Raw genomic sequence first — 27,924 nt, 5'->3', positions numbered from 1 at the left:
CCAAATTGAAGGGACATTGCATTTCTATCAAGGGAGGCAGTTTATGGAATGATCTGAACAAGGAAATTAAAGAAGCTAAATCAAGCAATATATTTAAAAAGGCAGTTAAAATTAATATGATTCAGAAATACAACCTGATGTTGTAACAATGAAACCGCATGTATACTTTTACTGTATATTTTTTCTTTTCCTTTTATAGACATTCTGATTGTAATGTTAATAATGTGATTATTATTTAATTTGTAAAGTAATCTTCTGTAAAAGGGGGTAGATAATATAAGTTCGCTTCTTTCTACCCCCTTTCATTCAAACGTATTGTTACGTTTGTTATGTTTTCTTTTAGAATGATTGTTGGTTGTGTGGTTGGAACTGAAATAAATAAATAAATAAATGTAAATACTACCCAAAATTCTCACCATGAAACTATTTGCCAACTTAAATATCATTTTAGCACATATGTAATGGCTTTATGAAGACAAGAAACTGTATTCAGTTTGCCATTTTTGGTTGTAAAAATCAGTTACCTGTAGAAGTCACCAGAGGTCAGATAGAGTTCTGAAAAATTTGAAATCACCACCCTACAACTGACAAAAGGAAGCCATTTGTAATACTTCTACTACTACTACTACTACTACTACTAATAATAATAATAATAATAATAATAATATTATTATTATTATTATTATTATTATTAGTAGTAGTAGTAGTAGTACAACCCCTGGCAAAAATTATGGAATCACCGGCCTCGGAGGATGTTCATTCAGTTGTTTAATTTTGTAGAAAACAAGCAGATCACAGACATGACACAAAACTAAAGTAATTTCAAATGGCAACTTTCTGGCTTTAAGAAACACTATAAGAAATCAGGAAAAAAAATTGTGGCAGTCAGTAACGGTTACTTTTTTAGACCAAGCAGAGGGAAAAAATATGGACTCACTCGATTCTGAGGAAAAAATTATGGAATCATGAAAAACAAAAGAACGCTCCAACACATCACTAGTATTTTGTTGCATCACCTCTGGCTTTTATAACAGCTTGCAGTCTCTGAGACATGGACGTGATGAGTGACAAACAGTACTCTTCATCAATCTGGCTCCAACTTTCTCTGATTGTTGTTGCCAGATCAGCTTTGCAGGTTGGAGCCTTGTCATGGACCATTTTCTTAAACTTCCACCAAAGATTTTCAATTGGATTAAGATCTGGACTATTTGCAGGCCATGACATTGACCCTATGTGTCTTTTTGCAAGGAATGTTTTCACAGTTTTTGCTCTATGACAAGATGCATTATCATCTTGAAAAATGATGAAATGACTGTGGAAATTTACATGTTCTCTTCAGGCAGTCATCTTTATAAATCTCATTGGAACGGCACCAAACAAAAGTTCCAGCATCATCACTTTGCCCAATGCAGATTCGAGATTCATCACTGAATATGACTTTCATCCAGTCATCCACAGTCCACGATTGCTTTTCCTTAGCCCATTGTAACCTTGTTTTTTTCTGTTTAGGTGTTAATGATGGCTTTTTTTTAGCTTTTCTGTATGTAAATCCCATTTCCTTTAGGCGGTTTCTTACAGTTCGGTCACAGACGTTGACTCCAGTTTCCTCCCATTCGTTCCTCATTTGTTTTGTTGTGCATTTTCAATTTTTGAGACATATTGCTTTAAGTTTTCTGTCTTGACGCTTTGATGTCTTCCGTGGTCTACCAGTATGTTTACCTTTAACAACCTTCCCATGTTGTTTGTATTTGGTCCAGAGTTTAGACACAGCTGACTGTGAACAACTAACATTTTTTGCAACATTGCGTGATGATTTACCCTCTTTTAAGAGTTTGATAATCCTCTCCTTTGTTTCATTTGACATCTCTCGTGTTGGAGCCATGATTCATGTCAGTCCACTTGGTGCAACAGCTCTCCAAGGTGTGATCACTCCTTTTTAGATGCAGACTAACGAGCAGATCTGATTTGATGCAGGTGTTAGTTTTGGGGATGAAAATTGACAGGGTGATTCCATAATTTTTTCCTCAGAATTGAGTGAGTCCATATTTTTTTCCCCTCTGCTTGGTCTAAAAAAGTAACCGTTACTGACTGCCACACTTTTTTTCCCTGATTTCTTATAGTGTTTCTTAAAGCCAGAAAGTTGCCATTTGAAATGACTTTAGTTTTGTGTCATGTCTGTAATCTGCTTTTTTTTCTACAAAATTAAACAACTGAATGAACATCCTCCGAGGCCGGTGATTCCATAATTTTTGCCAGGGGTTGTATTAGTAGTAGTATTATTTACTGCTACTACTACTACTACTGCTACTACTACTAATTGTTGTGTGTTGGGGAGTGTGGCTGGACATTTTGGTGTTCTTTTCTTTTCTTTGCTCTCCAGGTGGCATGAAAACTGATTTGTCTGTGGAGAGGGTGCTGGCTGAGGAGTTCTTCACCCTCGTCAACATCGTGTGTAGCGCCTGTGGGTGGTGCTCACGTGCGGCCTTGAAGACTTTCAGCTGAAGCAGATGGTTGGATGGCGTTCTGCATTTGAGTCATGTGTGATTCAGGCGGAACTGCCGGGGGCTCGACCTTGTGATGTTCGTTTGTGAGACGCTGAGGACCGCGCCTGGGTTTGACACATCGAGCCTGTGAGGCAGGGGGGGTGAGGGACACATGCTGTCGGCACACATCGGAGGTGATTGAGTGTTTGACTGGTTGTTGATAGTGACTTGGTGTTTTGTTGCGCAGTATACTTGAATTGTGATGAGAATTGTGCAGCTTGCTTCTCACTGCTGTGGCGTGCGGACAAGTGATCCTCCACCTGTTGTGAGAAGCTGCTCATTTGCATAAAGCTTAAAATACAGACCTGAATGTGTTGCTGATAGTGTGTGTCTTTTGAAGGATATTAGTTGTAACTGCTGACTTACCTCACCTCTTCTATGCTTCGCAGAGAGTCGGTTTGTCGTGTCCACCTGGGGGGTGTTTGGCGGTGGTAGTGGGTCCAGGAGCGCCGGGCTTCGATCCTTTTGGGCGCTGGAGAGCGTGCCAGCCTTCACTCCACCAGAGGGACGCTATTTTGGTTTTTACACTTTGTTGTGCACCAGCGGGTGAAATAAATAAATTGTTTTTGTTATTGGAACCGCTTTCTGGTTATTTTTAGCGCTGGGTTCCGTCTGACGCAGGTCCGCTTCTCAACCCGCGTCGACACATAACACTAATAATAATAATAAATGGATGATTTTCCAGTACATAAGTTGCACTGGATCACACAGTGATCACAGGATCTCCTAAATTACGTATGTGTGTATGTACACATATAAATATCTGGGAATGCATGGCGATTGTTTTTCTTCTTTCTCTACATATTTAACAAGAGCAATCAGATTTCTGACATCCGCCATTCCAGATCCAGATCACCTCCAACATTCAGTGGAGTCTTCCATGCCCTAATATCTATCTGTGGTGCAAATTTGATGAGAATCTGTGACATAGTTTTGACGTAATCCTTCATAGTCTATATAAGGTGAAATCTTGATCCAGAATCCGTATCCAGATCCATATCAACTCCAAAATTTAATGTAGTCTTCCATGGCCTAATGTCTGTTTGTGGCAGTCCAGTAGATGTCAATGTTCATGACAATGTGAATACCAATTGCCACACATTTGCTATACAGCCTGAATCACACTGAACAAACAGAATTTTCAGTTTTCAAATTGCCTTTTTTACATATGAAAGAATATGACAGATTTATAAATACAGATTTATTTGTAAAAAACAAAACAAAACACACATTACAGTAACATGTGTTGGTTTTTACATATAAATAAACTGACCAATCACTGATGACAGGAAGCTCATTTTCCCATAATGCCTTTTGGCATGTTTGTCTGTAAATGCTCAAACCTTCACAATTAGCGCATTACTTTAAAACTAAAACATATAGCTGATATTTTCACTTTGTAAAATGACAGAGGTGATGTTAATTAATAATGTTAATAACTGTTATGTTTCGGATGCGGTCGGAGCACCGACCCAGCGTTTGAAAGGAGCCAGCATAAAATAAGCAGAGCACGGTTCAAAGGATAACAGAATTTAATAAACATAACAGTGAGTGATGTGCTAAACAACTAAAAAGTCCGCGGTCTGGTGAGGTGGAAACACGGCGCGCTCTCAACAGTGCAAACGGTCCGGAGCCACAGCAGTTCGGACCCAGGGACCCCGCCGACACCCCCCAGGTGGCCGCGACAAACCAAGTCTGTGAAGAAAGAAAACATGGAGGTGAGTCCAACTCCACACAGAGAGACACAACTCAAAGGTGCACACAATCAGCAAACACTTCCTGGCTTAAATCTATACATCAGCTTCTCACCCTGCAGGCACGGAACAACTCAGTTCAAATCTCCACTGCAGCAGAAGCTGATTAGACAATTAGCATAACGTGACAGCTCAATAACACAAGGTGTGAGGGACACCAAATCCACTGTCATTACTTCATAAACGTCACCAAAACCAAATTACCTCAGGAAGTGTGCTGAAGAGCGTGAGACCTCACCCAATCCTCCTTCACAGACTGTGGCGTCAAACCTGGAGCGGTCTCTGCGTCCGTGATGGTGAGATTGTTCTCCTGACGTCGATCTCACACGTCTGCTCACAAGGTCGAGTCTCTGGCAATCACACACTGTGCATTCAAGGTTTAAATGCAGCAATCTCTGATCAAGACAAAATACACCACAGCTGTGAGTCCTGATGACCTGCACGTGAAAACAAGCCTCAGGTGTTCAGGGTGAGGTCCTAATGCTCAGCCACTCAGTCCTGAATGCATACCACCTGGTGGGAGAAACAGAAAACAAAAACCAAGCCAGCCAAACACCACAGCCCACAACAGTACCCCACCCTCACAGGAAGCCTCCTGGCGACCACACGGACCTGGGCCAGAAAAAACAAAGCCCCCCTCTAGGGACCATGGCTGGAATGTTGGCTGGGATCAAAAAACACCTCCTGCAGCTTCAGTTTCAGCTCCTTGTGCTGACGATCCAGCTGGGAAAGGCCCGTCTCCAGGAGCTGTGCGTTACTGTGCTCTGACGACAGCTCCATCATCAGCTGCTCAACCTGCAATGTTAATTTCTTCATGCAGTCATTGATCATCTCAATGTTGAGCTTCTCTAGTTCTTCCTTCAGCTGGATAATGCACGCTTCCAGCCGCCTCTTCTCTGTCAACAGGGAACTTTGTGCCGAGACTATCACTCTCATCCTGGAGCTCATCCTTTCTCACGCTGAGCCTGTCTGCAGTAGACTGCTCCGCAGCTGACGCTCCAGTGCAGAGATATCCTTTGTTGACTTTAATGGTCTTGCCCTCTGTTTCATTTAGCAAACCTGTTAGAGTCTCCACCTCTGACTGCATCTTTGCGTTCATTCCTGTCGACTCTTACTTTAGTTGTTCACATGTAGGGACCAACACCCCCCAGAGGACATCCCGCCAGCTCCAGGAATAATAACCACAGCCGAGGTCCCTCTGGGATCCAAAGTCACCCACGGGGACTCCCAGCGCCTCCCAGAGGACCGTTCCATCAAACTCCAGGAGACGCCCCCCCCATGACTAACAGACCCAGCCCCGGCCGTCTATGGCTAGATGGACCCACAGTCCTTTCCCCCCCAGAGGACACCACAGTCACACCCTGAGGGCGGAAACTGGGGGAAAAAAAAAAACATACAAACAAAACAACAACCCCAACCCCACCCCCTCAGCGCAGTGGAAACTGGAAGTACGTCCAGTGTCACCAACCACGACTATACCCCAAAAGTCAACTGGGAGGAGTGGAACAGCGGTAATGGTGTACGGCACAAGACGGCGCCACCCCTCCGACTTTTAAACCAGCCACCAGCTGCGGGTATATTCCACTGCCCCAAACCTCAGCTACGCCGATGGCATACGGCTCAAAGGCGCGCTGAAGCCGGAGGTGGAACAGGGAATCAACAAAAAAGCAACACCCCAAACACCCCCCGGATGCAGAGGTTATCTGGGAAACGCCCAGCACAACCAAACTGCACCACTCCAGCAACGCCGACAACATACGGCTCACACGGCTGGGGCCAGAGGAGAAGACAGGGAAGTAAAGAAAATAAAAAAAAATACCCCCCCCCCCCCCTCCCGGGTGCAGAGGTTACCTGGGAAACGCCCAGCATAACCAAACTGCACCACTCCAGCAACGCCGACAACGTACGGCTCACACGGCTGGAGCCAGAGGAGAAGAGAGGGAACAAAAAAAAAAAAGAAAAAACAACCCAATTACCCCCCCATCACCCCCCAGAGGGCCGTCCCATCAAACCCTGGGAGGTGAAACCAAAAGAAATAAAAAAGAAAGACCAACAGACAAACATAAAGTCACCTGGGTCCATGCCATGCTCCAGACAGCCTGTATTTCAACTCCACCAGACCACTGACAGTGCTATAATCCACAAAAACAACAAATTAACCCCTGATAAAAACACCACATACTAAAACAAGAAACAGATAATAGACCAATAAAAAAAACTAACATTGGCCTACATCGTCAAGTGCAAAGAATGGAAAAACGTATTTTCCATCCTTTGAACCTAGACGGTAATGTGACTCTGTCACCAACAGAGGGAGCCAAAGTGCCAAATAAGAAAATCCCTGTGGTAGCAGAGTAAAAACCAATACACACTGCTGTAAACGACAGCAGGTTATAACAAACAGCTTAAAGTGCAAACTAAATACCACCGGGGCTGCTACAACAGGCGTCGGAGACAGCTGCATGGGAGGAGACGGGGCTACAGCCGTAACAGCGGGGTGCGACACGACCCAAGCTGTAAACTCTGCCATGCGCGCACCAATGCGCACAACCCGGGCGGAGAGCACCTGCAACTGATCCCGGATCAACTCCAACATCTGCTGCAGCCTTCCCGGCAAAAATACTGTCTCTGCTTCCGCTGGTCCATTGTTAAATGGCCAGAGACTACTGTTATGTTTCGGACGCGGTCGGAGCACCGACCCAGCATTTGAAAGGACCCAGCATAAAATAAGCAGAGCATGGTTCAAAGGATAACAGAATTTAATAAACATAACAGTGAGTGATGTGCTAAACAACTAAAAAGTCCGCGGTCTGGTGAGGTGGAAACACGGCGCGCTCTCAACAGCGCAAACGGTCCGGAGCCACAGCAGTTCGGACCCAGGGACCCCGCCGACACCCCCCAGGTGGCCGCGACAAACCAAGTCTGTGAAGAAAGAAAACATGGAGGTGAGTCCAACTCCACACAGAGAGACACAACTCAAAGGTGCACACAATCAGCAAACACTTCCTGGCTTAAATCTATACATCAGCTTCTCACCCTGCAGGCACGGAACAACTCAGTTCAAATCTCCACTGCAGCAGAAGCTGATTAGACAATTAGCATAACGTGACAGCTCAATAACACAAGGTGTGAGGGACACCAAATCCACTGTCATTACTTCATAAACGTCACCAAAACCAAATTACCTCAGGAAGTGTGCTGAAGAGTGTGAGACCTCACCCAATCCTCTTTCACAGACTGTGGCGTCAAACCTGGAGCGGTCTCTGCGTCCGTGATGGTGAGATTGTTCTCCTGACGTCGATCTCACACGTCTGCTCACAAGGTCGAGTCTCTGGCAATCACACACTGTGCATTCAAGGTTTAAATGCAGCAATCTCTGATCAAGACAAAATACACCACAGCTGTGAGTCCTGATGACCTGCACGTGAAAACAAGCCTCAGGTGTTCAGGGTGAGGTCCTAATGCTCAGCCACTCAGTCCTGAATGCATACCACCTGGTGGGAGAAACAGAAAACAAAAACCAAGCCATCCAAACACCCCAGCCCACAACAAATAACTTGTCCGGAATTAGTTTGTCTAAAATTGTAACCATAGGTCAAAACTGTCTTGCTGTGTATGTCTCCTGTGATACATCTGCAAGTCTGTATGGCTGTGAAAATAAATGATTTTTTTTTTGCTCCCCTTCCTTTCTCTCTGGTCACCAGGTCTCTTTTGCTGAGAGAAGGCTGATTTGAGACAGAAGCGCTTGCTTGTTGTTGTGTCAGTAGCTGCGAGTGTACTGGAGTCAATACTAAAACTTATTGGTTTAGCTTTTAGCTGTAACCTTAATTGTAATTGTTTAGGAGTTTATTGGTTTAGCTTTATAAAAGTTAACTTTTCAGTTATAAACCATGCCCAATCAACTGAATTTACCCAAGGTGGACTCTAATTATGCTGTAGAAACATCTCAGTGATGATCAGTGGAAAGAGGATGCACCTGAGCTTCATGGCAAAGGCTTTGAATTCTTAAGTACATGTGATTGCTTAGTTTTTTATTTTAATAACATTGGGGTGCTGTGTGTCAAATTTTGAGGAAAAAAATGAATTTCATCCTTTTTAGAATAAGGCTGTAACATAACAAAATGTGGAAAAAGTGAAGCATTGTGAATACTTTACAGATACACTGTACGTACCTGTGTTCCTGACATAGTTATTTAATGATAAGGCATTACTAAAAATGCTGTAAATGAGCAACTGTCAACATCTGAATTAATTTTTTAATGTTTCTTTCTTTGATTTTTTTCAGAGCTCTAATTGTGTATAAGTTTAACAGACATAACTTAGTTTTTCTTGTCCTCTTGGCAGGTGTTTGATGAAGATGGCAATGATGTCACTCCTCAGTCATTGTACAAATCAGAACCGGGAGTGGTTCAGGGCAAAACCAACAAGTTCTTAATGGATGAACTCTCTGTTGGTCCAGCATCAGAGCAGACAAGTTCCATGAGGAGCTTCACAGTGTCCTTGTCCAGGTATTATCCACTCACACGTCTTGATCCAGTGATTAAACAGGTTTAGCTGGTGAGAGGTAGGATGGGGTGTGCTGTGTAACCATCAAGGCTTAAAGCTATCGGGCCAACCAAATTTCACTAAACTGACAAAATTTAGTTTCAACAGAATAATTATCATTATAATGTCAGTTTACACCCAAATATACTTCAAATGATGTCAAATCACATCAAAACATAGTTTTACCAAAATCATATTAATATACTCAACAAAAATATAAATGCAACACTTTTGGTTTTGCTCCCATTTTGTATGAGATGAACTCAAAGATCTAAAACTTTTTCCACATACACAATATCACCATTTCCCTCAAATATTGTTCACAAACCAGTCTAAATCTGTGATAGTGAGCACTTCTGCTTTGCTGAGATAATCCATCCCACCTCACAGGTGTGCCATATCAAGATGCTGATTAGACACCATGATTAATTCAATTTAATTAATCAATCAATTAATTAATTTTTTTTTTTTATATATAGCGCCAAATCACAACAAACAGTTGCCCCAAGGCGCTTTATATTGTAATGCAAGGCCATACAATAATTATGTAAAACCCCAACGGTCAAAACGACCCCCTGTGAGCAAGCACTTGGCTACAGTGGGAAGGAAAAACTCCCTTTTAACAGGAAGAAACCTCCAGCAGAACCAGGCTCAGGGAGGGGCAGTCTTCTGCTGGGACTGGTTGGGGCTGAGGGAGAGAACCAGGAAAAAGACATGCTGTGGAGGGGAGCAGAGATCGATCACTAGTGATTAAATGCAGAGTGGTGCATACAGAGCAAAAAGAGAAAGAAACAGTGCATCATGGGAACCCCCCAGCAGTCTACGTCTATAGCAGCATAACTAAAGGGATGGTTCAGGGTCACCTGATCCAGCCCTAACTATAAGCTTTAGCAAAAAGGAAAGTTTTAAGCCTAATCTTAAAAGTAGAGAGGGTGTCTGTCTCCCTGATCTGAATTGGGAGCTGGTTCCACATGAGAGGAGCCTGAAAGCTGAAGGCTCTGCCTCCCATTCTACTCTTACAAACCCTAGGAACTATAAGTAAGCCTGCAGTCTGAGAGCGAAGCGCTCTATTGGGGTGATGTGGTACTACGAGGTCCCTAAGATAAGATGGGACCTGATTATTCAAATCTTATAAGTAAGAAGAAGAATTTTAAATTCTATTCTAGAATTAACAGGAAGCCAATGAAGAGAGGCCAATATGGGTGAGATATGCTCTCTCCTTCTAGTCCCCGTTAGTACTCTAGCTGCAGCATTTTGAATTAACTGAAGGCTTTTTAGGGAACTTTTAGGACAACCTGATAATAATGAATTACAATAGTCCAGCCTAGAGGAAATAAATGCATGAATTAGTTTTTCAGCATCACTCTGAGACAAGACCTTTCTAATTTTAGAGATATTGCGTAAATGCAAAAAAGCAGTCCTACATATTTGTTTAATATGCGCTTTGAATGACATATCCTGATCAAAAATGACTCCAAGATTTCTCACAGTATTACTAGAGGTCAGGGTAATGCCATCCAGAGTAAGGATCTGGTTAGACACCATGTTTCTAAGATTTGTGGGGCCAAGTACAATAACTTCAGTTTTATCTGAGTTTAAAAGCAGGAAATTAGAGGTCATCCATGTCTTTATGTCTGTAAGACAATCCTGCAGTTTAGCTAATTGGTGTGTGTCCTCTGGCTTCATGGATAGATAAAGCTGGGTATCATCTGCGTAACAATGAAAATTTAAGCAATACCGTCTAATAATACTGCCTAAGGGAAGCATGTATAAAGTGAATAAAATTGGTCCTAGCACAGAACCTTGTGGAACTCCATAATTAACTTTAGTCTGTGAAGAAGATTCCCCATTTACATGAACAAATTGTAATCTATTAGACAAATATGATTCAAACCACCGCAGCGCAGTGCCTTTAATACCTATGGCATGCTCTAATCTCTGTAATAAAATGTTATGGTCAACAGTATCAAAATCAGCACTGAGGTCTAACAGAACAAGCACAGAGATGAGTCCACTGTCCGAGGCCATAAGAAGATCATTTGTAACCTTCACTAATGCAGTTTCTGTACTATGATGAATTCTAAATCCTGACTGAAACTCTTCAAATAGACCATTCCTCTGCAGATGATCAGTTAGCTGTTTTACAACTACCCTTTCAAGAATTTTTGAGAGAAAAGGAAGGTTGGAGATTGGCCTATAATTAGCTAAGATAGCTGGGTCAAGTGATGGCTTTTTAAGTAATGGTTTAATTACTGCCACCTTAAAAACCTGTGGTACATAGCCAACTAACAAAAATAGATTGATCATATTTAAGATCGAAGCATTAAATAATGGTAGGGCTTCCTTGAGCAGCCTGGTAGGAATGGGGTCTAATAAACATGTTGATGGTTTGGATGAAGTAACTAATGAAAATAACTCAGACAGAACAATCGGAGAGAAAGAGTCTAACCAAATACCGGCATCACTGAAAGCAGCCAAAGATAACGATACGTCTTTGGGATGGTTATGAGTAATTTTTTCTCTAATAGTTAAAATTTTGTTAGCAAAGAAAGTCATGAAGTCATTACTAGTTAAAATTAATGGAATACTCAGCTCAATAGAGCTCTGACTCTTTGTCAGCCTGGCTACAGTGCTGAAAAGAAACCTGGGGTTGTTCTTATTTTCTTCAATTAGTGATGAGTAGAAAGATGTCCTAGCTTTACGGAGGGCTTTTTTTATAGAGCAACAGACTCTTTTTCCAGGCTAAGTGAAGATCTTCTAAATTAGTGAGACGCCATTTCCTCTCCAACTTACGGGTTATCTGCTTTAAGCTACGAGATTGTGAGTTTGTGTGCACAGGTGTGCCTTAGACTGCCCACAATAAAAGGCCACTCTGAAAGGTGCAGTTTTATCACACAGCACAATGCCACAGATGTCGCAAGATTTGAGGGAGCGTGCAATTGGCATGCTGACAGCAGGAATGTCAACCAGAGCTGTTGCTTGTGTATTGAATGTTAATTTCTCTACCATAAGCCATCTCCAAAGGCGTTTCAGAGAATTTGGCAGTACATCCAACCAGCCTCACAACCGCAGACCACGTGTAACCACACCAGCCCAGGACCTCCACATCCAGCATGTTCATCTCCACGATCGTCTGAGACCAGCCACTCGGACAGCTGCTGAAACAATCGGTTTGCATAACCAAAGAATTTCTGCACAAACTGTCAGAAACCGTCTCAGGGAAGCTCATCTGCATGCTCGTCGTCCTCATCGGGGTCTCGACCTGACTCCAGTTCATCGTCGTAACCGACTTGAGTATGCAAATGCTCACATTCGCTGGCGTTTGGCACATTGGAGAGGTGTTCTCTTCACGGATGAATCCCGGTTCACACTGTCCAGGGCAGATGGTAGACAGCGTGTGTGGCCTCGTGTGGGTGAGCGATTTTCTGATGTCAATGTTGTGGATCGAGTGGCCCATGGTGGCGGTGGGGTTATGGTATGGGCAGGCGTCTTTTATGGACAAAGAACACAGCTGCATTGTTGTGCCATACACATCCAAGAACATCACCTCATGTTGCAGCAGGATAATGCACGGCCCCATGTTGCAAGGATCTGTACACAATTCTTGGAAGCTGAAAATGTCCTAGTTCTTGCATGGCCGGCATACTCACCGGACATGTCACCCATTGAGCATGTTTGGGATGCTCTGGACCGGCGTATACGACAGCATGTACCAGTTCCTGCCAATATCCAGCAACTTCGCACAGCCATTGAAGAGGAGTGGACCAACATTCCACAGGCCACAATTGACAACCTGATCAACTCTATGCGAAGGAGATGTGTTGCACTGCATGAGGCAAATGGTGGTCACACCAGATACTGACTGGTATCCCCCCAATAAAACAAAACTGCACCTTTCAGAGTGGCCTTTTATTGTGGACAGTCTAAGGCACACCTGTGCACTAATCATGGTGTCTAATCAGCATCTTGATATGGCACACCTGTGAGGTGGGATGGATTATCTCAGCAAAGGAGAAGTGCTCACTATCACAGATTTAGACTGGTTTGTGAACAGTATTTGAGGGAAATGGTGATATTGTGTATGTGGAAAAAGTTTTAGATCTTTGAGTTCATCTCATACAAAATGGGAGCAAAACCAAAAGTGTTGCATTTATATTTTTGTTGAGTGTATATGTTTTTCCATAACATGGGTGGTAATCAGTTTAATTGTTTTATGGAATGCCCCTTTAAGGTACCTAAAATTTGTCAATTTGGTACTAATAACAGAAAAAAAAAAAATAATGTCAGTGGGTGTATTGAACTTATTTTGACTGTTTCTGATACTTGAGGTATGAAGTGTATGTTGTGTAATGGAAACAATGAATCATAAAAATGATTTTAATAAATTAGCCATAGTGTACTGTAAAATGTCTCTGTCTTCTTTGCTTTTGTATTATGATTTTCTTTATATTCACAAAAAACATACTTATGCAATTTTTATATTTAATTAATGTGCTTGATGTAAAATAGGCCAGTTATGATCAATTTTGATGTCATAACCATTTTGAAGTTGGATAAAGTTAATCAATAGACCCATCTTATCTGACATAATTGTATTTTCATAGCTAAGACTGGCATAATGGTCTATGTAAGTTGTCTTATTGGTTTTCTTGTGCAAGAAAACATATAATTAGACACCAAAATTGTCATAATCGGACCATCATAACAGATTTTATGAATTTGACCCTTCACAAAAAGTACGTTGACCTTTCCACATTTTCGGTCATTGTGACATAACGCAAGGTCAGAAATAGGTCAAACTATATATTTTTGAACTCTACTCGTCAAGACGAGTAATTTGATATGCATATCAAAAGGATTGGCCCATTTTTGAATTTTGACCCAAGAATGGGGGTTTTTGGCCCAAAAATGGCCAAGAAATGATTTTTATTTTTGGCATTGCCCCTGATGTAAAACCTTACTACGTAAGGACTTGATCTAGCATAGATGCCTGCTTGTAACAAAAAATGCCGAAAAAAAAAAATTTTTGAAGCACTTTTCTGCCTTCTGCTGGCTGTCTGCTGTAATTCACTTCAAATGTGTCCCATATAAACCCCATATGGCGCAGCTGGTGTGGCATCCGAACGGACAGCCATGTGACACGTGATCGCAACGTCCGTCTGTCATGTGGAGCATTGAATGACAGTCAGCCGTGAGCCAAAGGGGATGTGTCGCGCAGATCATGTCAGTGTAGGAGCACCGAAGCTGTCAGATGATAACACGCAGGCGAGAGTGCGAGTGACAGTGGAGTGTTCAATTAAAAGAAAAAGTGGTGGTAAATAAATACATACATACAATAAGGAGAACGGCGTGAGCTCATTCATGTGTGTTGGCTTTGCTTCACACTCCGGACATGGGGGCGTGTCCAGCTCAGACTTAATCTCTGAGCTGACACTGACAGCATAAAATGATACAATAATTAAATACATAATTACATAACATATACATAACTAAAATAAAACAATAATTAAATCAATAAATGAATAACAAACAAATATAGACAATAAGGAAATGAACTTGATAAATAAAGTACAAATAACATAAATCATAAATAAATAAATAAATAAATAAATAATCGTATAAATAGATAATCAAAGGCAGAAGAGGGAGAGGACCACAGCGCTCCCTCTGACATGCCCCCCCTTACTCATTCATGTGAACTCGTCAGTGATGTGATGTCTGTACTGACATGATCACATTTAAAATCAAGTAGGGAGGGAGCTGATCACTGCCCACGGCCAGTGAATGCTTTCCTCAGCTGTTTGCGCCGCTCCAGCTACCCGCCACATCAGCGCAACGCAATGCTGGGGTACACATATTGTGAAATGTGCTCCAACGTGCAGGGCACAGTGGTGTATGAGTGTGTGCGAACAGTGACGACGTGGAAAATAAAAACAAATGATATCACCTTTGGATGTTCCACAGCCATGTCTCAGCAAGCACGGCGATGATGTATTCACCATCAGAGTCCACAAAATCAATCAAACAAACAAACACAGATTTCACACTGTAAAAAAATTCAGTTTTTCCCATTCATTTCAACAGAGGCTCTTGAGGGGCCGTTAACATATATGATGTCATCAAAGTCCACATTCCTCATAGCTTCACATTTCTGAGCATTTATCAGCAGGAGGTGAAATCAGGCTAATTTCCCCATGTTTATGACTTAATTTCTCAGGGCATCTGGCACCAAAAATAAAGAGCAATACATCAATATTTTGATAATTCTTCATATATTTATAGAATAGTCAGCTCATTTGACATTTTATTTACTGGTGATATGCACTTTGTTCCATGTTCCAAAAAATAATGCTTACCTGCCATGGTGAGAATTTAATCATTTACAGTCCTGTGTGTGTATAAAATATTTTTGTGATTTTTCCATGCTAGGAAAGACAGTTTAGCTCCTTCGAACCAGTGCCTCAATTTCTCCAGTGCCATTTTGACTGCCAGCAATTTGCAATTTACAATATTGTGGTCATATTTTGTGGGAGACAGGCAAGGAGAACGCTCTCCCTCACATCAGTGACCACATCCATATGCATCTCTCTGAGAGAGAGCAGCTCCTGTGCCATTGTCAGAGGTGTCACCATTGTCCATGAACTGGTGGGTTGGATTGGGCTTGATAAAGACTGGGGCAGAGGTGAATAGTTGTTAACTGGGTGAAGGAGGGGAGCTAACAAAAGGGTGACATTGGTAAAGTGAATCAGGAGAGTGTGGCTGGAACTTAACTGTAGTTCTGTTCTGTATCAATACCATAGAAACAGGCCATTCAGTAACTGCTCTGATCTTTTCTGGATCTGCCTTCATTTGTCTCTTCCTAAAAATGAACCATAAAAATGACAGAAAGTATAGATGAAATTAATTTATCTTCTTTAAGAAAGTACTCTGTGGACATGAGATGTGCTTGGTAGGTGTTTTGGCATAAATGAGGATGTCATCAAGATAAAAAAAACACAAAGTGGACACAAGAATACAAGGGAAAGAGGCAAAGTGATCAGCTGCCTTTCATTTTCAATCAGTGTGACCAAGTGGTGATGCAGTCCCAGCCATGCTTGACAGCATTGTAAATGATGCCTTTGGAAACACTACATAATGATACCATTTGCAACAGCCAAAGTGTTTTTTGGAATAGTTTATTTGGTAAAATAAAAGTTTTCATATCTGCAAAAATAACATCCAAATGATGTTCATGAAAGCCTCATATCAGCCGATATTAAAGGGTTATTAACCGAGCGTGAGATCTGTACGGGAAAATATCAGACCAAGGTCTTGACAGACCTCGCTGCTTAGCTTAGCATGACTGCGTTCGGTCCATACAAAACATACCGAGGTCTGATATTTTCTCATACAGACAAAGCATGCGAGGTTAATAATCAATCAATCAATCAATTTTTTTATATAGCGCCAAATCACAACAAACAGTTGCCCCAAGGCGCTTTATATTGTAAGGCAAGGCCATACAATAATTATGTAAAACCCCAACGGTCAAAACGACCTCCTGTGAGCAAGCAATTGGCTACAGTGGGAAGGAAAAACTCCCTTTTAACAGGAAGAAACCTCCAGCAGAACCAGGCTCAGGGAGGGGCAGTCTTCTGCTGGGACTGGTTGGGGCTGAGGGAGAGAACCAGGAAAAAGACATGCTGTGGAGGGGAGCAGAGATTGATCACTAATGATTAAATGCAGAGTGGTGCATACAGAGCAAAAAGAGAAAGAAACAGTGCATCATGGGAACCCCCCAGCAGTCTACGTCTATAGCAGCATAACTAAGGGATGGTTCAGGGTCACCTGATCCAGCCCTAACTATAAGCTTTAGCAAAAAGGAAAGTTTTAAGCCTAATCTTAAAAGTAGAGAGGGTGTCTGTCTCCCTGATCTGAATTGGGAGCTGGTTCCACAGGAGAGGAGCCTGAAAGCTGAAGGCTCTGCCTCCCATTCTACTCTTACAAACCCTAGGAACTACAAGTAAGCCTGCAGTCTGAGAGCGAAGCGCTCTATTGGGGTGATATGGTACTACGAGGTCCCTAAGATAAGATGGGACCTGATTATTCAAAACCTTATAAGTAAGAAGAAGAATTTTAAATTCTATTCTAGAATTAACAGGAAGCCAATGAAGAGAGGCCAATATGGGTGAGATATGCTCTCTCCTTCTAGTCCCCGTCAGTACTCTAGCTGCAGCATTTTGAATTAACTGAAGGCTTTTTAGGGAACGTTTAGGACAACCTGATAATAATGAATTACAATAGTCCAGCCTAGAGGAAATAAATGCATGAATTAGTTTTTCAGCATCACTCTGAGACAAGACCTTTCTGATTTTAGAGATATTGCGTAAATGCAAAAAAGCAGTCCTACATATTTGTTTAATATGCGCTTTGAATGACATATCCTGATCAAAAATGACTCCAAGATTTCTCACAGTATTACTAGAGGTCAGGGTAATGCCATCCAGAGTAAGGATCTGGTTAGACACCATGTTTCTAAGATTTGTGGGGCCAAGTACAATAACTTCAGTTTTATCTGAGTTTAAAAGCAGGAAATTAGAGGTCATCCATGTCTTTATGTCTGTAAGACAATGATGCAGTTTAGCTAATTGGTGTGTGTCCTCTGGCTTCATGGATAGATAAAGCTGGGTATCATCTGCGTAACAATGAAAATTTAAGCAATACCGTCTAATAATACTGCCTAAGGGAAGCATGTATAAAGTGAATAAAATTGGTCCTAGCACAGAACCTTGTGGAACTCCATAATTAACTTTAGTCTGTGAAGAAGATTCCCCATTTACATGAACAAATTGTAATCTATTAGACAAATATGATTCAAACCACCGCAGCGCAGTGCCTTTAATACCTATGGCATGCTTTAATCTCTGTAATAAAATTTTATGGTCAACAGTATCAAAAGCAGCACTGAGGTCTAACAGAACAAGCACAGAGATGAGTCCACTGTCCGAGGCCATAAGAAGATCATTTGTAACCTTCACTAATGCTGTTTCTGTACTATGATGAATTCTAAATCCTGACTGAAACTCTTCAAATAGACCATTCCTCTGCAGATGATCAGTTAGCTGTTTTACAACTACCCTTTCAAGAATTTTTGAGAGAAAAGGAAGGTTGGAGATTGGCCTATAATTAGCTAAGATAGCTGGGTCAAGTGATGGCTTTTTAAGTAATGGTTTAATTACTGCCACCTTAAAAGCCTGTGGTACATAGCCAACTAACAAAGATAGATTGATCATATTTAAGATCGAAGCATTAAATAATGGTAGGGCTTCCTTGAGCAGCCTGGTAGGAATGGGGTCTAATAAACATGTTGATGGTTTGGATGAAGTAACTAATGAAAATAACTCAGACAGAACAATCGGAGAGAAAGAGTCTAACCAAATACCGGCATCACTGAAAGCAGCCAAAGATAACGATACGTCTTTGGGATGGTTATGAGTAATTTTTTCTCTAATAGTTAAAATTTTGTTAGCAAAGAAAGTCATGAAGTCATTACTAGTTAAAGTTAATGGAATACTCAGCTCAATAGAGCTCTGACTCTTTGTCAGCCTGGCTACAGTGCTGAAAAGAAACCTGGGGTTGTTCTTATTTTCTTCAATTAGTGATGAGTAGAAAGATGTCCTAGCTTTACGGAGGGCTTTTTTATAGAGCAACAGACTCTTTTTCCAGGCTAAGTGAAGATCTTCTAAATGAGTGAGACGCCATTTCCTCTCCAACTTACGGGTTATCTGCTTTAAGCTACGAGTTTGCGAGTTATACCACGGAGTCAGACACTTCTGATTTAAAGCTCTCTTTTTCAGAGGAGCTACAGCATCCAAAGTTGTCTTCAATGAGGATGTAAAACTATTGACGAGATACTCTATCTCCCTTACAGAGTTTAGGTAGCTACTCTGCACTGTGTTGGTATATGGCATTAGAGAACATAAAGAAGGAATCATATCCTTAAACCTAGTTACAGCGCTTTCTGAAAGACTTCTAGTGTAATGAAACTTATTCCCTACTGCTGGGTAGTCCATCAGAGTAAATGTAAATGTTATTAAGAAATGATCAGACAGAAGGGAGTTTTCAGGGAATACTGTTAAGTCTTAAGTCATATAATAAATAAGTCATTTATTATATGACTGTTTTTTTTTTTTAGCTGCATTGACAAAATTGACTAGATATTTATGGAGTATGTTCATGTCCAACTTGGTTTTTCTAATTGTGTTTTTAGCTTTTTGGTTTGTAACAAAGATTTCAATCTGTTCTTGATTGTTTGGAGCTGTGTTTTCATCTTGTTGGTCCTCATTTTGCATGTCCACTTCAAGATCGTTTGCAGTTAATTCCTCCAATTCAAACGCGTAAGTGTAATAAAATAAGCTCGGAGAATAGTCCTCTTCATTGCTCATAATTTCATTGTTCACTTTTTGTTTTATTTTGCTTTTAGATTTATTATTTAATGAGGAAAATGTCAAATTTTGCGCAGTGAAAACTGTAAACAAAGTCACAAATTTGATGCGCCATGCGGACCAATTGTCAGTGTAACAGTCTGAGATGGGAAAATCTCAGACCAGAAATTAGCCAATCAGAGCATGTGTACTATGGTAGCCATATAATAATGTACAATATGTATGTTTTACAATACAGGGCCCACGCTGTGGAGTTAAAACTGTGCTGTGGCCCACTGTTACCATTGTTTTCCAGATCAGTACTGGGTAGCAGCAGAATATCCAACCATTCCACTACAGAATCACCAAAAGAAGATGTTGAAGATACACTGACTAAACGGGACACGTCCATCAACGTACCAGTTACACAAAGTTGGATTTTTTTCTTCAGTCTTTCATTTGAAGCTGTTTTTTTTTTCAATAGTCATTTTTAGTTCTATTTATGCATGCTGGTGAAAGTATCCCTCATTATACTGTTAATAAATACCTTAGAAATACCTAAGGTATTTCTTAACAATACTTTACACTTTAATTTTTATTTAACTGCATTTTAATTTTAATTACTTGACAGTTGTTACAGTGTAATTTACTGGATGTAAATATTGACATATACAGCACACTATATACTGTATGTATAACACTGATAATGTTTTGAAATGTTACATTTCTGTAGCACATAGCTGTGACATTTTACATCTTTTTTGATTATTAATTGACATTCTTCATGACTTTCTTTCCTTACTAGATGTGCAGATGAAAAAAGACATTCTAACAGTGCACTTGACAGAAGACATATTAGAAGAAATCATAGACATCCATATATCTGAGACAGATAACATTTCACTGTTGGACATACCCAATACCTTTGTGTCTGTGGAAGCTGAGGATGCAGAACATATTATGTAAGTAAAGTCTCACATTTATTAATATTATTATTATTATTATTATTATTTTATGAAATATCTGGCAAGATCAGGTATGTAACAGATGACAGAGGTTTACAGGTTTCTCTGCGTCAGTGGTGGGCACAGCTCCGCTAATCCGTTAACCGCTAATTAGCAAAGCTACCTTTTTTGTTAGCTGATTAGCTTTTCAGCTAACTTTGAAAATCATGAGCGGACCAGTTAACTTCCGCTAAATTTAGTTCCAATAACTTTTAGACCACGACTATCTTTTTGCAGCCATAGTGGACAAAGCTTCACAGTTAAAACATTTGTAAAGCCTGAAATAATACATTTTAGTTCCTGCCTGTTATGTGTTTTGTAGCAGACAGACAGCTATGAGAGATAGAGCTCAATCCTCTGCCAGCAGAGGAGACCTGGCTACCAGAGAGAAAGGAAGAGAAGAAAAAAAGATCATTTATTTTTCATTCAAAAAAAGGCAATCCAGTAGATGGCAGTGTTTATGGCAGTGTGAATACCAGTTGACACACATTTGCTATGCATGCTGAATCACACTGAACATATTTTTTTCAAATTTCCATTTTTTTTTTTTTTTTTTGCAAATGGCACTTTGAAGTTGTAATGTGATGTACCTGGATGGCACTCAGATGATTGTGTTCCACGCAGCTGGCTCGGCTCAGCTCAGCGTTGACTGGCACACTCCTGACTGATCGGCCAGCTCATGCTGGAATGCCCCTCTTGCCAGGAAGTGCAGCATGGTCAGCACTTGTGTGGGCACAGACAACTGCCTGGCGTGCATCTCCAGTATCAGTGGCCTTGATAAACGGAATCATTTTATGAGTCAGTTATTGTCATTTGCAAGAAAATCCTTGCATTCCCTGAATACACGCTCACATCACATTGCACCATTTGCAAGGTCCTCTGACACTAATGCAGCCATTGTTAGTGCCATTTTACACATAATTTTGCGCATGCTCTTATATCCACCCCCATAATTGCAAACATGTGGGTGTGTTAAATGCTCATCACTGTGTCACTGATGTGCACATCACTCTGGTGACTTCTTGTTTTCACACTATTAACGGTTCTCAGCATCACCTTGTCAAAATGGGAGAGTAAAATTTCAGGATCAAAGCTGAAAGTCAGCACCATCACTTGAAATGGATTACTTGGGAGGCATTGACAAATAGGACCATCACTTGGGCAAATGACACCGTCGGAGATACGGTATGTAGAAATACCAAGCAGGTGGAATGACCTGTGCTTACATCAGACATTTCACATTCAGGTAAGATGAAATCTTTTCAAGCCTGGTCAACATGAGACCAGATCAACTAGATGAAACCGAGGAAAAAGAACATTTAATTGGGTTAGAGTTGCTCTAAGTTATGAATGTCCCTGCTATCAAATAACAGTGAATATCCTGATATATGTAAAATTCTTCCACTACATTGCCACATTGCTTGCTTATGGGTAAGGCCAATACCTTTGTAACTTATGTTGTCATGTCATTTGTTGCTGTACAAATAAATTGAGCTTGGGTTGCGCTCACCACCGCTCCTCTTAAAGCCTTACTCCTTTTTGCCAGAGAGACCATCCTCAGCGGGGCAAAATTTCAATTTTTACAGGAATTGCTGAACCTGTTTATGGGTTATCTGCTCCTTGAATGACCACAGTGATTCACCACCTTGCAAAAAAAAAAAAGTCAAACATATTCACATTCTCAATGATTTTTGATGGACCATCTCTCATAAGAATGTCAGTGCCTCAGGATTACATTATACTGACATCGTCTTCAGATTGTGACCTCCATTGCACACTGGGAGGGCTTAATTAGAGGACAAGTGCCTTCACATTTGAGATCATTGTACTCTGACATAAATCATTGATTGTGCATACTGAAGTAGGTTATATTAAGTTTTTTGTTGTTTAACTGAGTTTTGCACAGTTCTTTTTGATGAAGTTATTTCTTATGCTAAGGATTTGTGTCAGTGTTGTTGGCAGACCTATTGTGAATTTTGGTTAATGTTGACTACTGGGTTCAGCAATCTAACAGCAGTCCAACGGCATTAACATTTAATGTTTCAGTGCCAATTTATAACATGCAGAAATTTCTTCTTGTTAAGGAACACATTTTCATAAATGGTGGTAACAGTGTTTCAACCTTTATGTTTCAGAAGAAGAAACCATTGCTATGATGAGGTTTGCAAGAAAAGTAAGGACAGTGAAGAGTATGTAGCGCGATCTATGCAGACATTCAATGGTGCAGTTAAAAACAAACTCATCCAGACTGACAAGGCTGTCATGGTGAATACAGGTGAGACTTAAGGAACATTTTTTAAGGCCCCTTCACACATAGCACAAATGAGGGCGAATGGCACACGGAGGAGGATTCGGGTGACAGTTGTGCAAATTTGAACTGCACTTGAATGCCTCGTACAGCAGTCTAACAGCAGTTGGCATATCTGTTCGGCTACAGCACATGCACACCACATTCGCGTCATGCTCACATTGGAAACCCAATCAAACGGCCATCGTACCACTATGTGACTGCAGTTGCAACAATCGTATGGCAAGCAGCAGCCTGTGCTGAACACCCTCCAATCCCGCAGTCAGCTCCCAACCTCACAAAAGCATCGCCCACCACGACATATAATCCCATATGACACGGCATTCCGCGGCCAGCGCACCATTCCACCAGACAGTGTGACAGCTCGTCGCGTGTCATGGCATGTACCACGCGATCGCAACGTCCAGACAGTCTGTCCGTCATGTGGAATATTAACTGACAGCCAGGACACACGCAGGTACCACAGTGTGGCCGGCTCATTGGCCCCGCATCCTGCAAAGGGGAAAGATGTGAGCTCATTAGTGTGATCGCTTTGCTGGTCTGGACAGAGGGGCGTGTCACTGACCACTGGACAGCTGATATCCTGGAGGCTGAGTGAGAGTGAAAAAAGGTGCACAATAGGAAGCAAAGAGAAAGGACTGAAGGAGTTAAAAATAGTGTAACATGAAAAACAAAGAGGAAAGAGAGAAGGAGTGACACGGAGAGAGGGCGAGAGCACGAGCGTGTTGGGGGGTGTGTTGATTACAGAATCTGCTTTACCTGGCTTCTGGATTATGTCTTTGATCCACTATATGGGCTGATGTATGTGAACCATGGTCTCATGATCCTTGGTTGACTGTCTGCGATGCACCACAGACTGGTTTGCCGGTAATAACGGCTGTGGGTGTCCACGTCGGTGATGTGATGTCCGTATTAATATGATCACATGTGATCGCATCCACTACAGTTACGCGTTCATCATGGGACCCTGGTTGACATGTACTCATTTCGAGAGAGAGGGGGGAGACAGAGAAGAGAGAGAGGGAGAGACAGAGGGTGCGCATGCAACGGGGGTGGGCATCCAGCCCTTTTACTGACATGTAATGTGGGACACGGCAGGTGTTCTGATGAGTGCTTGTCCTGGCATGCCCCCCCCCCCAGGAGGGTTACTTTACTACAAACAATGGCATAAATGAAATTAATGATGGATAGTAAAAGACTGTTCATTGTAGTTCTATCAGGTTGGGTTGTTGTTGTGATTGAAGTATGCTTTAGTTTTGTTGTCTGAGTCTGTCTGTCATTGACTATGTCTGTGTGGTTGCACATGGCGCATCATTCAGTCTTGATCCCTGGTCTGTCTCTACACCTGTGTGTCATTCATTCAACTATGGACCTGCTTCTGTTCCCAGTTCCACTCATTACCTTCTCCGTTCTTCAGTCCCTGGTTTTCACACACTTCTCTTCTTTGAACTTTGTTGGAGCTTCTTGCTACTGTTTGGTCGCATCTATTCATGTTTGAGGTTTTAGACCTGTTTGCTTATATGAAGTCTTCACACACTACTTCATCTCTTTGTTACCAACATATGTCATGGTTACCCATAACCTCTGTCCTCAGTTCTGTTTGTCTCTGTCAATCTTCCTTGCTCATCTGTTCAACAGCCTACCTGTCTGCACACTATCTGTAAATCATCTCCCTTGTACCATCTGTTTATCTGTATTGTGAGGAAAAAAAAATCACTTTTCATCTGCAAAACCCTGTGTTTGCATTCTGTATCTGGGCTCAAAATTCTTTTAATCCTGACAGTTTATAGTAAACCCAGTATTACCCCTGAAGAACTTTCTAATTTTTCCACAGCCACAAATTGTATAGAATGGGACATAAATGACAGATTGTACGGTCTTGAGCAGACTGAGATGGTTCCCGGCCATGAATCAGAGAAGACGGATGTAATTCCTATTCTGAATGGGAGCAGTGATCCAGATGGCAGCACGTCAGTGGGCAGCATAACCACTACAGGTAACAGTACCTTGGGAATATAGTGGAAGTCACAAGGCGCATCAGTCTGGCGAGGGACAAGAACATACAGTGAGCCTTAAATAACCCTAGGTGATGAGCTGCAGATTAGAAACAGGTGTGCATAGAAAGCACCAGAACAAGGGTTTGGCTAGACAGAGAGAAAGGCCCACCACCAAGCACCAAGAGACAGACAAGAGAGATAGGGACAGAAAAACCCAAGCAGTAAAAAAACAACAAGAGAACTAACACCAGACAAAAAACAATAAAACAAATCAACTAAAACAGAGCATACTAAACAAAGAGAAAAATCCAAATCCTGACAGTTTTGGGAATCATCTTTTTACTCACATTGATGTTGTCCATTCGGCTGCTCCCGTTTTGTGGTCAGGGTCGCCACAGCGGTCGCCACAGTGGATACAGCCAGATCAGCAAGTTTTACGATGGATGCCCTTCCTGACGCAACTCCAGTTTTACTTGGAGAAACACACACAGCCGCTGGTGTTCCAAAGAGATCTCCCATCCAAGTACTAACCAGGTCCCGCACTGCTTAGCTTCTGAGATCTGACGGGATCAGGCTTACACAAAGCAGATCGGCCGTGCATTGTTTCACTCACATTATAATAGTTATATTTTAGCACAGTGTTAGCAAGCAGGGGCTAACGGTGCTAATTGCTAATATTGTACAAAACAAAAAGAACTCAGTATAAACTGGTTCTTGTCAAACTGAACAAATGAAAATGCCAGAGACAGATATTAATAAAGGTGATATGATCACTTGCCCAGGATCACAACTTGGAGCAGGAGCACTCACAAAACAGAGGCTTTCATTTGCATAAACAGTTTTCAGTCATTGATTTGCAAGACAAGTCGATCCGTATTACTTCACAGTGCGGGGAGTGGGCACCGTCTGTTCCATGCAGGCACCTCTGCTTGTTGCTGACTAAGAATCCTGCTGTGCTGATACTGTTGAATCTCACAGCAGCCTTTGATACTGTGAACCACACAGTACTTGTTTCCCATTTAGATCATTTTGTTGGCATTCACAACACCGCACAAGTGGTTTAAAACCTATTTGGCAGAGAGTTTTTCAGTTATGATGGGTGACCTTTCCTCATCAAATGCTCCTCTTTCTTGTGACATGCCACAGGGTGCTATTCTAGGCCCTATTCTATTTTTATTCTCCATGGTGCCATTAGGGTCAGTCATAACCAAGCATAATCTGTTCTTTCATTGTTATGCGTATGATCTGCAAATTTATCTGCCTATGAGGACTAATGGAAGTGATGCATTGAAATAATTCTTTAATTGTATTGGTGATATAAAGCAGTGGCTGTCTCAAAATTTCCTTTTACCTGAATGACAGTAGAGCAGCCGTTGACTTAGTGGTTAGCACTGTTGCCCCACAACAAGAAGGCCATGGGATTGCTTCCCAGCTGGGGCCTTTCTGTGTGGAGTGTCTCGGTGTGTTTAATTAGATGCATTTCTCATCCAAATTAGTTTCTTCCCTTACTGTTTGTTTGCCACAGTGAACACATGAACACAGGATTTTCAGATTTTACAGTGTCAATTTGAAGATGACTGTGACACACTAAAAATTAGATAATTCTAGGTCAGTTGTTTCTTGTGATATTAAAGTTACTATATGTGCTGTTTTCAAAATATGTTGTTTCAGGCAGTGGCACCAGTTCACTAAAACAAATGGACACATTTGGGGAATTCTTAAATGCTGAGTCAGAGCTCCAACGGTCAAAAACATTCCGACACAGCCTTTTAATAATGGAGAGATGCATCCTGGGAAACATTTTCCACCCTAAGCTGGCTGTTTATAGAAATCTGCCCATAACAGAAGGTAAATTTATTGCATTAATTACATTCAGAAGCACAGATGCAAAAGAAGTGATGGGTAGGCATAATTTTATCCTCTCCTCATGCCCACACAATGTAAGAGAGCCAGTGATCTTATGCACCAATTACATCAGACATTACAACACATTTATGTTCTAAAATGTGCGATTTGTTATTTATATTTTCTTAAAAGATAATTGATCATTAAATGCTGTTATTCCTCCAAATGGAAATTTGGTTGAAGTTTTGTAAGCACAAGCCATTACAACCCCTTGCAATAATTATGGAATCACCGGCCTCGGAGGGTGTTCATTCAGTTGTTTAATTTCGTAGAAAAAAAGCAGATCACAGACATGACACAAAACCAAAGTCATTTCAAATGGCAACTTTCTGGCTTTAAGAAACACTATAAGAAATCAAGAAAAAAAATTGTGGCAGTCAGTAATGGTTACTTTTCTAGACCAAGCAGAGGGAAAAAAATATGGACTCACTCAATTCTGAGGAATAAATTATGGAATCACCCTGTCAATTTTCATCCCCAAAACTAACACCTGCATCAAATCAGATCTGCTCGTTAGTCTGCATCTAAAAAGGAGTGATCACACCTTGGAGAGCTGTTGCACCAAGTGGACTGACATGAATCATGACTCCAACACGAGAGCTGTCAATTGAAACAAAGGAGAGGATTATCAAACTCTTAAAAGAGGGTAAATCATCACACAATGTTGCAAAAGATGTTGGTTGTTCACATTCAGCTGTGTCTAAACTCTGGACCAAAGACAAACAACGTGGGAAGGTTGTTAAAGGCAAACATACTGGTAGACCAAGAAAGACATCAAAGCGTCAAGACAGAAAATTTAAAGCAATATCTCTCAAAAATCGAAAATGCACAACAAAACAAATGACGAATGAATGGGAGGAAATTGGAGTCAACGTCTGTGACCGAACTGTAAGAAACCGCCTAAAGGAAATGGGATTTACATACAGAAAAGCTAAACAAAAGCCATCATTAACACCTAAACAGAAAAAAAAAGGTTACAGTGGGCTAAGGAAAAGCAATCGTGGACTGTGGATGACTGGATGAAAGTCATATTCAGTGATGAATCTCAAATCTGCATTGGGCAAGGTGATGATGCTGGAACTTTTGTTTGGTGCCGTTCCAATGAGATTTATAAAGATGACTGCCTGAAGAGAACATGTAAATTTCCACAGTCATTGATGATATGGGGCTGCATGTCAGGTAAAGGCACTGGGGAGATGGCTGTCATTACGTCATCAATAAATGCACAAGTTTACGTTGATATTTTGGACACTTTTCTTATCCCATCAATTGAAAGGATGTTTGGGGATGATGAAATCATTTTTCAAGATGATAATGCATCTTGCCATAGAGCAAAAACTGTGAAAACATTCTTTGCAAAAAGACACATAGGGTCAATGTCATCGCCTGCAAATAGTCCGGATCTTAATCCAATTGAAAATCTTTGGTGTAAGTTGAAGAAAATGGTCCATGACAAGGCTCCAAC

At 41.3% G+C, this 27,924-nt stretch overlaps 1 protein-coding gene across 1 annotated transcript in view; it reads left to right on the top strand.

Moving 5' to 3' along the window:
* Window positions 1-27,924, top strand: part of wdr78 (WD repeat domain 78) — a 116,945-nt gene that overhangs the window by 25,473 nt on the left and 63,548 nt on the right. The window contains exons 3-8 of the mRNA XM_034182684.1: window positions 8,642-8,805; window positions 19,562-19,677; window positions 20,051-20,207; window positions 22,385-22,524; window positions 24,392-24,553; window positions 26,226-26,402. Coding sequence (XP_034038575.1) covers window positions 8,642-8,805; window positions 19,562-19,677; window positions 20,051-20,207; window positions 22,385-22,524; window positions 24,392-24,553; window positions 26,226-26,402 — 916 coding nt within the window. The remainder of the gene's footprint in view (window positions 1-8,641; window positions 8,806-19,561; window positions 19,678-20,050; window positions 20,208-22,384; window positions 22,525-24,391; window positions 24,554-26,225; window positions 26,403-27,924) is intronic.

Source organism: Thalassophryne amazonica, chromosome 12 (genome assembly GCF_902500255.1).
Source record: "Thalassophryne amazonica chromosome 12, fThaAma1.1, whole genome shotgun sequence".
In the NCBI taxonomy this organism is placed as follows: Eukaryota; Metazoa; Chordata; class Actinopteri; order Batrachoidiformes; family Batrachoididae; genus Thalassophryne; species Thalassophryne amazonica.
The sequence above is the reverse complement of the archived record's forward strand: the minus strand, read 5'-3'. Positions and strand labels throughout refer to the sequence as shown.